The following is a 13,463-nucleotide window of genomic DNA, read 5'->3' as shown; positions in this document are numbered from 1 at the left end:
AAATAATATCCCCTAGAAAAGATACATATTTAGATTATAAATCTGTATCGATGTCCTGTCCCTATTATTGGCATTTTGAAGATGTGTAAATCTATGATTACTGAATTTCAAAAAGTCCTAATCAAGTCACATTATAATTTAAAAACAGTATAAATATAATAGATATTATGTCTATTGGAGAATAGTTATCTGGAATATACCCAAGAACAAGAAAGCAAAAAATCAAATTATGTGAAAAAACCCCTACAAGCTTAAAAAAAAAAAAAAAAAAAAGACCAGTCAGCAATCATAAATTGTTTTGCTTATAGGAATGCCCCTTTCATCCTCACTGAAATCAGCCCCATTGAGATTTATAATCCATGGCCACGTTGTTTAACTTCTCTAAGTCTCAGTTTCCACATGCGTAAAATGATGAAAATAATAACTCCCTTGAAGAATTATTACAAAATCAAAGAAATGGGGCACAGAGAAGGTGCTCAATAAATGGTAACTATTATTACTGTACTTATTTTTTTAAGAATATAGCATATTATAAGAAAACCCAGTGTAATAATAAAGAAACAATACCCAGAGTAGTTAGGATTGTAACCCCCCGAGCCAGATCGGGGGGTGGGGGGGTACAGATCCTAGCTCCACCTCTTGCTAGCTGTGGACTCTGGGCAAGTTGTTGTCACTGATGCCTGAATTCATGTTTACCTCTCACTTTCCCAGGGCACCCTTCTCTAACTCCTAGATGAGGTTTTCTTATCATCTTTCATTGCACTCTGTACTTCACCTTCCTAGCACTTATAATTACACAGTTACTCCCATTGATACCTATTTCCATGAGACTGAAAACTCTAAGAGGGTAGGGAACATATCCACCTAATTCAGGAGCTAGCAACGCTACTAGCACATAAAATAACCTCAATCAATAATTCCACATGAACAAATGAATGGGAAGAACATGGTCTCTCCATCACCTTCTTGGCACTTCTTTTGTAGAAAGGCAATGTCTGGATACACTGCACAAGAATGAAATGAGAATATGGAACTGGAAGACAGAGTACGTTTGAGGTTATTTAGCTATGGCACTATTTCCGAAAAGACAAAAAAAAATAGGCTAGCTTTACAACCAGACTGGCTTGCTGAACTGATCTACTAGAACAGCTGTCGGCAAACTGCGGCTCGCGAGCCGAGCTGCGGTTTGCCGCTCTGTTGACTTAATGAGTTTGCCGACCACTGTTGACCCCCCTCTCTCGATAGACTAGTTGGTCTCAAACAGTGTGAAGTTCATCTGCTGCGATGGATTTACTTTCCTTTATAAGTCAGACTGGGTTTCACAGTTATGACTATAATAACATATCCTTGAGTAGGCTCATGAGGGTATGTTAGCCACATGAACTTCATGTATCCTCTGTGTGTTGTTTCAATAAAAAAAATTGTGAAGCAACACTGCTCCAGGCCATTGATTTCTAACTTTTACAACTCTGCAGGGTATGTTGAAATACCCTAAAAAAAAAAAAAAAAAAATCAAAACTTTAGAGGGTGGTAGAAATATAGAGAAATCAAAAAAGCAAGTTAGGATTTCTTCTCTTGGCTGTAAAAGGTCAGTAACCCAGTGGGAAGAACCCTCATTTATGGAAAATGCCTCCTCTCTAGTTACCTGTAAAGAACTGTATGTTTCACTTTTTAAATGCTGGCTTCCTTACGGAACATTTTGTCTTGGCAATTCAAGGAGCCATATTATAGGACAAAAATCTGTTCCAATTTAGCCACGTGTAGATGTAGGGATTTCCTTTGGGAGCAGTCTGCAAGGGCCAAAGTTACACGAATGTACCTTAAATTTTGAAAATCTTCACGTTTATATAAGCTTTTTTCTTTTGGTCACAAAAAAGGCTTTGAGGATGGTACTTTGTAAAGCCAACAATTCTAGTTACAGCTTAACGATGATAGTTTAACTGAAGCAAACTCAAGACTGAAGACCTGGTGTAAAAAAATTGTTTTGAGAAACAAGTCTCCCATAATGTGTTTTATTTAAATGTGATTTTCAGGCACACCTGGGTCCCAGCTTTACCACTACTAGGTATGTGACTGTAGCTAAGGATATGTAAATAGTAATCTAGTGCATAGCTTGTCTTGTTGACGGCCTGTGTTCAAAGGTAGCTCATACCTACCATCTGGGTGAACATGGGCACGTTTCTGAACCTCTCTCTCAGTTTCCTCATTTGTGAAATGGGGATAATGAAAGCATGTACTGCTTCTTACGGTTGCCGTGGGCCTAAGAGATTAAACACATGTCAAGTTCTTAGGACAGTGCCTGGCTAACAATAAACATTGAAATTTTTAGCTACAATTATAATCATTTGCTTACCTAATTTGAGCTTCTAAATTCTTGACATGTTTACTTTTCTGAAATTTTAAGCATGTAATTATCTATAATAATAAAAGTGTAATATGCTAATTAGACCAGATGTCCTTCTGGACGACCTTCCGGGCGAAGCCAGGGCTGTGAGGGAAGCCCGGGTCCTAGGTGCCAGAGGGAAGGAAGGCCTACTCTTGCACGAATTTCGTGCATCGGGCCTCTAGTAGAAAATAAGTGAAATGTACATGTGCACACAAGAACAGCAAAGGACTACTATGAAAAATTTTAAACCATGTTTAGGGAAGTACCCTGATATTAAACCTGTATTGATCAATAGCAACCTGATATTGCAACAGTAAGCTGGAAGGAACGTGGGTAGCTCTAACTAGCCAATTATTTTGAAGGCCACTTTCAGACACACTATTCCTCCTTTGTCTTTCACTTCCTTGTTCCCCATTGGGCAAAATAGGGGAAAAACTATTTCTACCTCTTCTGAGAGCAGGTAGGTAGTTTCTTCCAAATCAAGCCTCACTACAGATTTCCCAATAAGAAATCATCGGTCTCAGAAAAAAAAAAGCACAATAAATCCCGTTATGTACAATCGGGTTTACATGATGATGATAACCTCTGTATTTATGGGTAAGGGTGAACACAACTTACAACTAGTATATCAATAAATCAATAAACCGGTATCTCCAATGTTGGGACGCTATTATTATTCAGCCGTCAGTTCTCACTTTGATTTACAAATTCTATTTTTAGTGCCAGTTAAAACTTACAGGGAAGTCCTTTATAAAGAAAACACGTTGTGTTATCCAAAACTCTATGAAGGACTTGAAACCACTTGGCGAAAAGTTTGAAACAGTGGGTCCCCTCCCCTGTTTTCCTCATCAGCTTCATTATAAAGGCATCGCTCAGACACCCGTGGTGAGAGTCACAGTATCGTGTGCCCGAAGTTCCAAGTCTCCACAGCACGACCCGCCTCTAGTGGTGTCAGCCTTCACCTGTGCATCCTGGGACTCCTGTTTCCAAGTTTGGCTGCTACCTTTAATTTTTGAGCATTTCCGTCCTCGGGCTTCAATGCAAATACCGAGATTACGGTAAACAAAAAACAGAGCGGGGAGCACCCCGCAGGCGGGACCCATCCTCATTCAGTTTCCAAGCCCTTGGTAAGTCCACTTCACCAGGAAACTGCTGCCCCAGCCTGCGCTGGGGAGGGAGCTCTCCAAACCACCAGCGGCCAGAACTTGGCTCAGGGGGCGCGCTCCGGGGGTCCCTCGCCCCATCACAGCCCCCGAGATCGGAGGGGCAGGGACCCTGCTTCTTACAGTCCTCTCCCCCGCCCACCCCCCCAACCACCGACTCCCCGAGGTTCGAGATGTAAACAGACAGGAACCCCAGCTCCAGGCTCACCTTCCTCCTCCTCCTCCTCCAGGGAGTTCATGCAGGGAAAGTAGCCGGCCAGCGCCTCGAAGGAGGCGGAGAGGCTGCTCCGGCTCTGGGAGCGCTGCATGGAGCGCCCCGCGGCGCCGGCGCCCCCCAAGCCCTGTCGGCCCATCTTGGACGAAGCCCCGCTCTTCCCGCGGTACAAGATGCGAGGCGTCTTGGCGGCTGGGGCGCGGCGCCCGCGGCGCGTCGGGGGCCGGGATGGGGCCGCGCGCGACCCTGGGGTGCTGGCCCCCGCCTCCCCGGCCCGGCCCGGACGTGGCTTTCCGGGCCGCCGGGACCTCCACGTGTTGGGCCGCGGCCAAGGAGAGCGGATGCAGGCGGCGGCGGCGGGCGAAGACGCAGCTGCTCGCGGGGAGAGTCCGCGGGCTCGCCGGGAGGGCGCCGGGGATCCCGGAGGCTGTGGCTGCAGGAGGCTCGCTGCCCGCCGCGCGTCGGGAGGTGCTGCTGATGCTGCGGGGCCCGCCAATCAGCGGCCGGAGGGAGGCGGCCCAGCACCTCGGCCGCCCGGGAGCCCGCGCCGCAGGGTCTGGGCTGCTCGGACCGGAGGAGCTCGGGCCGTCTCCGCCCCCCTCCCCGCCCCGGCCCGCGTGGTTAGGGCCGGAGAAGGGTGATGGATTAGATGCAATTACGTTAGGCATCGCAGGTGGGTGACAGAGCAGGCACGTTTCTGAAAGTCACTTTCCCTCCCCTCAGTTTCACATACAAGGTTAACGCTCCTTATGCATCGACCGGAAATGCTGAAATTTCCCCCAATTCATTACACAAAAGCTTCCCGGTTTTTAACAAGTTTCACGAAACCTAGAATTAAAGCTTCCACTTTCACCTTTCCTTTATGAAAAGGATAAAAAGTCAACAGAGGGAGAAAAGTTTTGTAAGACGATCAAGAGCCGGGAAAAGCGCCAACAATAAAAAGTACTATGATGTTGATCAACTTTGCTTTAATTTCATACATTTTTAATGCTTTCTTTCTCCAAATTAAATAATCTGCTACCTATTGTTGCCAAGAATGACAATAAACGCTGTAAGGCTTCAACATCTAAATAAAAGGTAACATCTTCTTAATATAAACTTGGAAGCAACACAGACATACCAGATAGAAAACAGTTTGTAAGTGAAATGACATGTCCCATTCTGCAAACTGCAAATCTCTACCCCAGAATGTTAAAGCAACTGCAATTCCATTTTAATAGGAGTCAGAAGACTGCCCCCTTTTTGTAACTTTAGACAAACTACTCATCCACTCTATTTCCTATCCAGGGCGGTGGCAACGTAGAGTACAATGACTCCAGTCCTAACCTGTCACAGCTGGGTATGTGCAATAGGGAATTCAAAGTGCTCTATAAAAAGCAAATTATACAATCCAAAATGGTTCTTTCATACAATAAGGATTTCCTGAGTAGTATATATATCTAAGTTCTTTGCTCAGAGATTCAAACACTTATTCAATTAATATTAATTAAGCTCCTAGTATATGCCAGGTACCTTTGTAAACACTTGGGACACAAGAGTGATCAAAGCAGAAAAAAGATTGCTGGGAGCTTACATCCTAGGAGGGGGAGAGACACAATAAATAAGTAAATTATATAGTGTTAAAAGGGGGATACATGCAAATAGGAAAAAATTAAATTAAGGGATATGGGCAGTCTGCAATTTAAAAGGGCAGTCAGCGGGCCTCACTGACTACATCTGAACAGAGGTTTCAGGAAGTAGAGGAAGTCAGCCATTCAGACATGTGAGGAAGAGTGAGTTTGAGGCAAAGAGAACCAGTGCCATGGCCCTGAGGTGTGACATGATACAGCGAAGAGCAGGGTAGTAGCTGGAGTGGGAAGGAAGGGAGATCAGAGAGAGAGGGGGGCTGAGATGAGGGCAGATCACACACGGTTTTCTAGGCATGTTAACGATTTTGGCCTCGGGACATCACAATTTAGAATGTACAAAAAATGCATACAAGCTCTCACATCTTTATCAAAATTAGGAGACTTTCAGTACAAATAAGATTGCCATCCCATAATAACGACGTTTGGTTGCTTACACAGAATCATCAGCTTTTTTTTTTTGCCCGTTTTTCTGACAGGCTTTGTCTTTTCTCATCAATACTCCTACAACTCTCTCAGTTCAATTTCCTGTTTATTATTCACCTTCCTAAAAAAGGAGCATTTCAATAGAACATTGATAAAGCCAGGAATGCTATGAGCGCTTTTTCATACCACATTGCTTTTGTTCAGAGAACAGAGACTTTCTCACTAAGTAAACATTTCGTTGTAAGAATAAAGGGAATCAAAGAACTTTGGAAATGGAATGCTCTTTATCAGTCATCTAATTAAAAAAAACTTTTTAGTGAGTCATGAAAATAATGTATTAGGTTTTAATCAACATTTAAAAAATAAAATGAAATGAAGTGTCAGAGTGGAGCCCATGTAGTTACTCATCAATTGTAGTATTGTTTCATGATTATGTATACGTGTTTATATATATATATATATGTGTGTGTGTGTGTGTATGTGTACATGCATATGTGTACTGAGTTATGATCAAGAGGAAAGTATCAAAGAAGAGGGATTGGAGCAGGGATATCCTAGGAAAGTATTTGGCCAGGATTGGAAACTTTTATTTTGGCATCCAGGGACATCGTAACGATGGCTGAGAGTCACTTTGCAAGGGCCTATCTTGAGTTTCTATTAGTGACTGCATGTCTGAGTTGTTTGGGCCCTGCCTTCTCTGTCTTCATATGACCCGGCTTTATACACCAAGAAGAGGTTAGTCTGGAAAAGCCCAGATGTATATCTACTGCTCCATGAGCATCATTTCTCTCTTGCAGTTTCAGAACAAGGTTGTGCTGGGGAGCTTTTTGATATTTTTTTTCCTATGTGAGGACCTTAGAGATCCGGAGAAGTGACAGAGAGTGGCACAAGCAGGAGTAGGGAGGACTGGAGAAGAAAGAAGAGAACCACCTTATTTCAGGAAAGAGAGCTTTAAGGAGAAAGAAGAGTGTTGGCATATAGCAGTGGTCGGCAAACGCATTAGTCAACAGAGCCAAATATCAACAGTACAACGACTGAAATTTCTTTTGAGAGCCGAAAACCGACTTCTGCGCCTGGGCCACGAAGTTTCAATCGCACTGTACGTGCGCGCCTGCACGTGGTATTTTGTGGAAGAGCCACATTCAAGGGGCCAAAGAGCCGCATGTGGCTCGCGAGCCGCAGTTTGCCGACCACTGACATTTGTATAAGACAGAGAAACCACCATGATGGCCAGAGACCTCTAGTCTTAAATAATTTGCGGAATATACTGAACTTATTGAGAAAATTTACAAATATTTTTGTCCTATGCTCAACTTTTTCCCTATGTATAGTAAATAATATTTCTGGTTTATAAGTTTTAACAAGTTTATTTCTTTTATTTTTTATAAAGTATAGTGTTTTTTATTTTTTAAAATGTATTTTATTGATTTTTTACAGAGAGGAAGGGAGAGGGATAGAGAGTTAGAAACATCGATGAGAGAGAAACATCAATCAGCTGCCTCCTGCACACCCCTTACGGGGGATGTGCCCACAACCAAGGTACATGCCCTTGACTGGAATTGAACCTGGGACCCTTGAGTCCACAGGCTGACGCTCTATCCACTGAGCCAAACCAGTCAGGGCACAAGTTTATTTCTTATTCCTCATTCCATTCTAAGTGCTATCACCCCCAAAGGAATTTTAAAATTTACATGAAGATATAAGATTGGAAATGTCATTCTTCCATATGAGAATACACATTCCAATGGCTTTGGATATAGTTCTCAAATGATGCTCCACTATATAGTTTCATTATATAAAACTAAGTGTAGTTCCAGAATCATTCTAATCCAGTATTCAAATTATTTTTAACTTTCTTATTCACCGGGAGGTTAGAGAAAAAAAGTGAGTCATAAATATACACAATAAATTGCCTTCTAAAAGCAAAACATGGCCTTGAAAAAAAAAGATTCTACCATTAAATAGAAAAATAATCTTTTTGAAGAAAAGATATCTAGAGATAGATTGCATATACTATCACAGTATTCTATTTTATAAATATGGAAATAGCACACCAATTATGCTACTTAATTCTTACCTCAATCCTGAGAATGTCATCATTATTTCTTCTTTATAAATTAGCTAATGGAGTCAATAGTATTAAATGACTAGCTTAAGTAGAACATGGAAGCGCAAGGCTCAAATTCAGATGATCTGACTTCAGGTTCAGTGCCCTGTAGACTACATCACAGGTGTCTCATACCATACACAGTTACACAAAACATAGGTGAGAGATCTAATATGAACTATTCAGTCAATTCTTTGGTTCAGAATTAAAATACTGAAAATAAATCTTTAACACCATAATGTTCATTTAAACTATATGCTAATGTTAAATCTATATTTGCCTTTTAAAAAATCAAAACATATCAATATTACCTAGCCATACATGTATTTCAGTCCATCAGTTCTAACAGGGAAGAAAATTACATGCCATTTATGCATCAGTTTTTGTAATCGTTTCTAAAAAAAGTTCACTAAAATTTTAAGGTTTGTTAGTTTCCTGAAACAGAGGCTTGGCTACTTACGTGAATACATAAAAAGGTCATTACATGAAGTAGTCATACAGTGTGTCAAGACCACGGATTAGTTCAATCAGAAACACAGTTGTGCCTTTGGCAGTCTTGCCCTTTTCTGTGCTAGAAATAAATGATGTAGGTGATGAAGATGAGAATGCAAACTACTAGCAAAGGGAAGAGCAGAGGAAGTAAGGCCCTCTGGGAAGTCGTGGAAAAAACACATGGGAAGGCCCTGAGGTGGATATGCTAAAAAGAAGTAGAAAAAGTACTCTCATTGATTGCTATGCAGCCACAATTGAGTGTTTTCCAGTCAACCCAGAATGGCTGGCTGGGAAAGATAAGAATTGCTCAGGGTAGATTATAGAACCATGCTGCAGACTGAGCAGACTTCTTCCTCTTGATATACATTTTTGATATATATATGTATATATATATATACACACACACAAACACATATATATATATATATACATACATACACACACACACACACACACACACACACACACACACACATATATATATTCATATTCTCGATAATATGGGTATTGTCTCTACCTCAATCTTCACAATGATGTCAATTACCTTTGCCACTTTGGACTATTCCTCTTTGCGGTAAATAATTCTATGCTAAGTAAAAATATTTGTGGGTATATTTTGTGTTATCAAAACCAAGTCTCAGAATCCCCAAATTTACATATTTTTGCTGTTACAAAGTATCTTTGCATTTAAGTCATGAGAGATAAAACCCACATAGTCAACATTTTAATACTGACTTCAAATTGCTAAAAGTATTTACTAGTCTTGGGCAATCACCCCTGACTTGAATATGAAATGCAAAATATACAATCTTTTCTCACACCCCCAGATTAATGTCAATATGGTGTAAATAAACTGAAAGCTTTTGTGAATTCCGTTTTCGAAAGTATTTTTGCTGTCTACACAGCAGATATTACTCCTTAGCGGTTTTAAACCCACACTTTCACAAAGGTTGACAAAGTCAAAAGATGTTTAGGGTATGAGAAGATCAAAAAGAAAAATTGAATGATTATTTTTGTAATGAGATTTATTATAATTTTTGCCTTTATCTTATAACCCCCAAAAAAATGTCAATGGAAGTAAGCAAAATAATTTCTTGATTAGGCTAAAAAACAGTGGTAAGATTTGACTGAGGAATGAAGGGGAAAATCTCTAAAGGTCGAAGTCATGAATCCTAAAAGCAGAAGAGCTAGACAATGCCAGGAAAGAATATTTGAACTCTAATATTATTTATGGCCCTTTACGTAAAACACTGATGATGATAATAGCTAATGTTATAGTCTGCATATACTTTGCCTCATTCAATCTTCCTAACACCCTATAAAGTAGCTACTTCTCATTTTACAGATAAGAAAAATGATGCATATTAATTCAATAAGTATATGTTGAGTGCCTACCACATGCCGGACACTATTCTAGTTACTGGGGATATAACAGTGAACAAAAATGAACAAATATTGCTGCCCTCATGGAGTAATACTAAATAATTTAAATTTTAAATATTATTACTATATTATCAGGTTACACCTACATAACTGTTAGGAATACACTAGACTGGATCTTGTAATTTAAAGTTTTATTTTACCTTTCATGTTCCCTCCAATAAAACCTGCCCGTTCCTGTTTGCTAGCTCTGCAGCTGGCCAGAGACCTTGGTTATGCATGAGGAGAAGATGGGCTGGCTGGGTCTAGTGAAAATGGTCAGCCCAGCTTTTATTCCTCTTCAAACCAGAGAAACTGACAGAGAGCCTTCATCAGACCCTTGCAAACATTTCAAGTTCATATGTTTGTGTGTGTGTTTTTAAATCCTCACCTGAGGATATTTTCCCATTGATTTTTAGAGAGAGTGGAAGGGAAGAGGAGAGACAGAGAGAGATGTGAGAGAGACACATCGACTGGTTGACTCCCACATGCTTCCCTGCTGACCAGGGGCAGGTATGGAGCCTGCAACTGAGGTATGTGCCCTTGACCTGAATTGAACCCGAGAGCCTTCAGTCTGTGGGCCAACGTTGGCTCTATCCACTGAGCCAAACCTGCCAGGGCCATGTATGCCTGTTCTTATCTTAGAGTATCATTAACTAGATATCTCTTTAACAGATATGTGGTTATAGGCAAATCATTTACTCTCTCTGCCCCTTGATTTGTCTCTGCAAAGAAGGTCACTGGGCCCCTCCCAGCATTAGGAGTTTGCAGCTTTTAACTTTCTGCTTTTTCACAAACAGCATTAAGACAGTCCCCAATTTCCATCCCCCCTGGTGAGGGACAGGAAGTTTGGCCTCCTTACTCCGTGGGCACCTCCATACAGCCTGGTCAGAGGCTGACTTACTCTTCCTGAGGAGCTGGGAAGGCACAGTGGTTAGTGGTGTGAACTCTGAAATTAGACAGGCTGGAGCATATATCCCAGCCCCTCTACTTCCTCGCTATGTGACTTTGGGCAATGACTTCAACCCCCGATGGATCAGTTAGCTTTCTCATCCATAAATGGGAGGTAATAATAGCAATGACCTTATAGTTGTTGTGAAACTATCTCATTTAATAGTGACTACGAAGCTCAGAAATTCCAAGTCATCAGCTGCACGTCCTCCCACCTCCAATTAAAGCTTGTACTCTGGGAGCATTGCTAATACCAGGCCGGTTTTAGGGTGAAAATAAACTGGTGGAATAAATTTGTCTTTCAGAGATAGTTTCATTTTCAGACAATAATATCCTTTAACTAATTGGTGAAATTTCTAGGAGTGTTAAAAGTGACACCTAAAAATAATCTGGAACTGGTAGACTTTCTCACGTTAAAAACAAACCTCTCCTGAGAATCTTTCCTGGCTCAGTTCTCCCGAGTCCCAGCTTTGTCCCAGCTTCTCTCTTTCCTCTAAAACCGAACCCAGATTTGACAAAAAGGCCCAGTGGTTTTTTTTAAAACCAGGTGTTCCAGAGGCGAAGGATTGAGAGGCTGAGGCCAAGTTTCCGTCAGACATTTGTATGTCAGAGAGCTATCTGCGCACACATTTTCAATACATTCAAGTTTCACCAATACTGTCCATAGAAATTTAACACCAGCCTCTGCAACACTCCTCGGAGGCCGAGGGAGAACACCACACACAAATATTACACATTAATGTAACAGGATCGTGTCAGGCAAGAAAGGTTCATGATTAAGTCAAGCTTGACAAAGCAGCCACCTCAAGCTCATTAATTCCACTTTTAGGGCATACTTTTATCACCTAGATTTCATTCTTCATGATTATAATGTGAAAGTTACAAAGATAATTAAAATGTAACATGCATTTACAAAGTTCTGAATTTCCCCCTAATGATGTATATCTAGACAGGTTCACTATATAGGATACTGTATGGTATATTTATATTTATTGTATATATATTTTATTGTTAACAGTATTACAGATATCACCTATTTCCCTCCCCCCACCCTCTTCTACCAAGACTCTGCCCCACCCTGGCCTTCACCACACTATTGTCTGTGTCTATGGGCTATGCATACATGCATATAAATTCTTTGGTTAATTTCTTTGTGTCTATGTAAGTCCATTTGTGAATAACTGCTCACAGCTTTTATTTCATTCAAGTGACTAGATGGACTCAGGATAAATTTATGTCCCCGATTTTGCTCTATTGAATCTAGCATTTTCATGTGGGTGGAATGGAAGGCAAAGGGTCCATCTGCCTCAACTACTTGTGGTATTGACTGTAGAGCCACTTTGTAGGTGTAGTAAGTGTCAATTTAAAATATTCAAACTTGGCTTTGCCTCTTCCCTTATTCAACTGAGAAGTAGCTGTAACCATTCTTTGTACAAGTCACCAAAGCAAAAATTTAAATGTTTAAATGCTTCAGAAGTAATTTCTAATGGATTAATTGCTTTAATTATTTCACTTAGCATAATTAAAATGAAAAGTACAGTTTCTACTTGCATAAAAAAGTAACTTTTAAAACTTGTGTCGAAAATTCAATGCATTTTTCAGTCCTAAGTTGCTCTCTTAACTTAGTTTGTCTGATCATTTAAATAGGTTTCTGCATGTCAGCCTTAATCTATCTATATATAGAAAAGCTTAAGTGACCATTATGACCGAACGACCAGAACAACTGGAATGACCAGTCGCTATGACGTGCACTGACCACCAGGGGGCAGATGCTGAACGCAGGAGCTGTCCCCTGGTAGTCAGTGCACTCCCACAGCCAACCTCCCGCGGTTCCTCCCCGCATCCGGCAGGCCCTGTCTGGCAGCTGGCAGCCGGCAGGCCCCGGCCGGCCTGGCCATAATAGGCCGTGAATGCTGGCTAGGCCTAGGGACCTCACCCATGCATGAATTTCATGCACTGGGCCTCTAGTATATATACAAGAAATGATATAACTAACAGTTTAATAAATGTACTCTTTCAAAGTCCCTTTAACATATATATATATTTTTAAAAATATATATTTTATTGATTTTTTACAGAGAGGAAGAGAGAGGGATAGAGAGTTAGAAACATCGATCAGCTGCCTCTTGCACACCCCCTACTGGGGATGTGCCCACAACCAAGGTACATACCCTTGACCAGAATCGAACCTGGGACCCTTGAGTCTGCAGGCCGACGCTATCCACTGAGCCAAACCGGTTTCGGCCCTTTAACATATTTTTTTCTAACATAATTCTTTTCTGTATATAACAACAGCCATACACTATATATTAAAATTTGTGGTATTAAAAATGTATGCCATTTTTTTAAATCCAAAAATTAATTTGTCTCCTGTAATAGAACTTGACAACTCTATTGAGTTGCTGTTACTATCAATGTTTCTTAGTTTCTAGACCTGGTAAATCATTTTGGACTTGGGGGATTGGGGAGAATGACAATATCCTGAAGTTTGAACATGTCTTCAGAAGGTACTGGTATAATCTCTGTCCACAGGTACAACTTCACCTGAAGACAATCAGTCACACTTCTAAACACTTGGGAAAGGTGCCTCCCAGGCTCCTGCTCATCCAGGGTCATGAAGTCTTAAAGTGGAGACACTCTTCTTTACATCTCAGCCCTTAGTTGTTCCTAATAAACTGGA

At 41.0% G+C, this 13,463-nt stretch overlaps 1 protein-coding gene across 43 annotated transcripts in view; it reads right to left on the bottom strand.

The window, feature by feature from the left end:
* Positions 1-13,463, bottom strand: part of RIMS2 (regulating synaptic membrane exocytosis 2) — a 357,229-nt gene that overhangs the window by 15,931 nt on the left and 327,835 nt on the right. For 2 of the 43 annotated variants that reach the window (XM_054708323.1, XM_008148479.3), the window contains exon 1: positions 3,758-3,902. The exons of 39 other annotated variants lie outside the window; for them this stretch is intronic. In XM_054708323.1, coding sequence (XP_054564298.1) covers positions 3,758-3,902 — 145 coding nt within the window. Of the gene's footprint in view, positions 1-3,746; positions 3,903-13,463 lie in introns of those variants that run through there. 2 more of the 43 variants (XM_054708325.1, XM_054708326.1) reach the window with 2 other exon arrangements.

This window comes from Eptesicus fuscus, chromosome 19 (genome assembly GCF_027574615.1).
Source record: "Eptesicus fuscus isolate TK198812 chromosome 19, DD_ASM_mEF_20220401, whole genome shotgun sequence".
NCBI lineage: Eukaryota > Metazoa > Chordata > Mammalia > Chiroptera > Vespertilionidae > Eptesicus > Eptesicus fuscus.
This window is presented reverse-complemented; position numbering and strand designations above follow the sequence as displayed.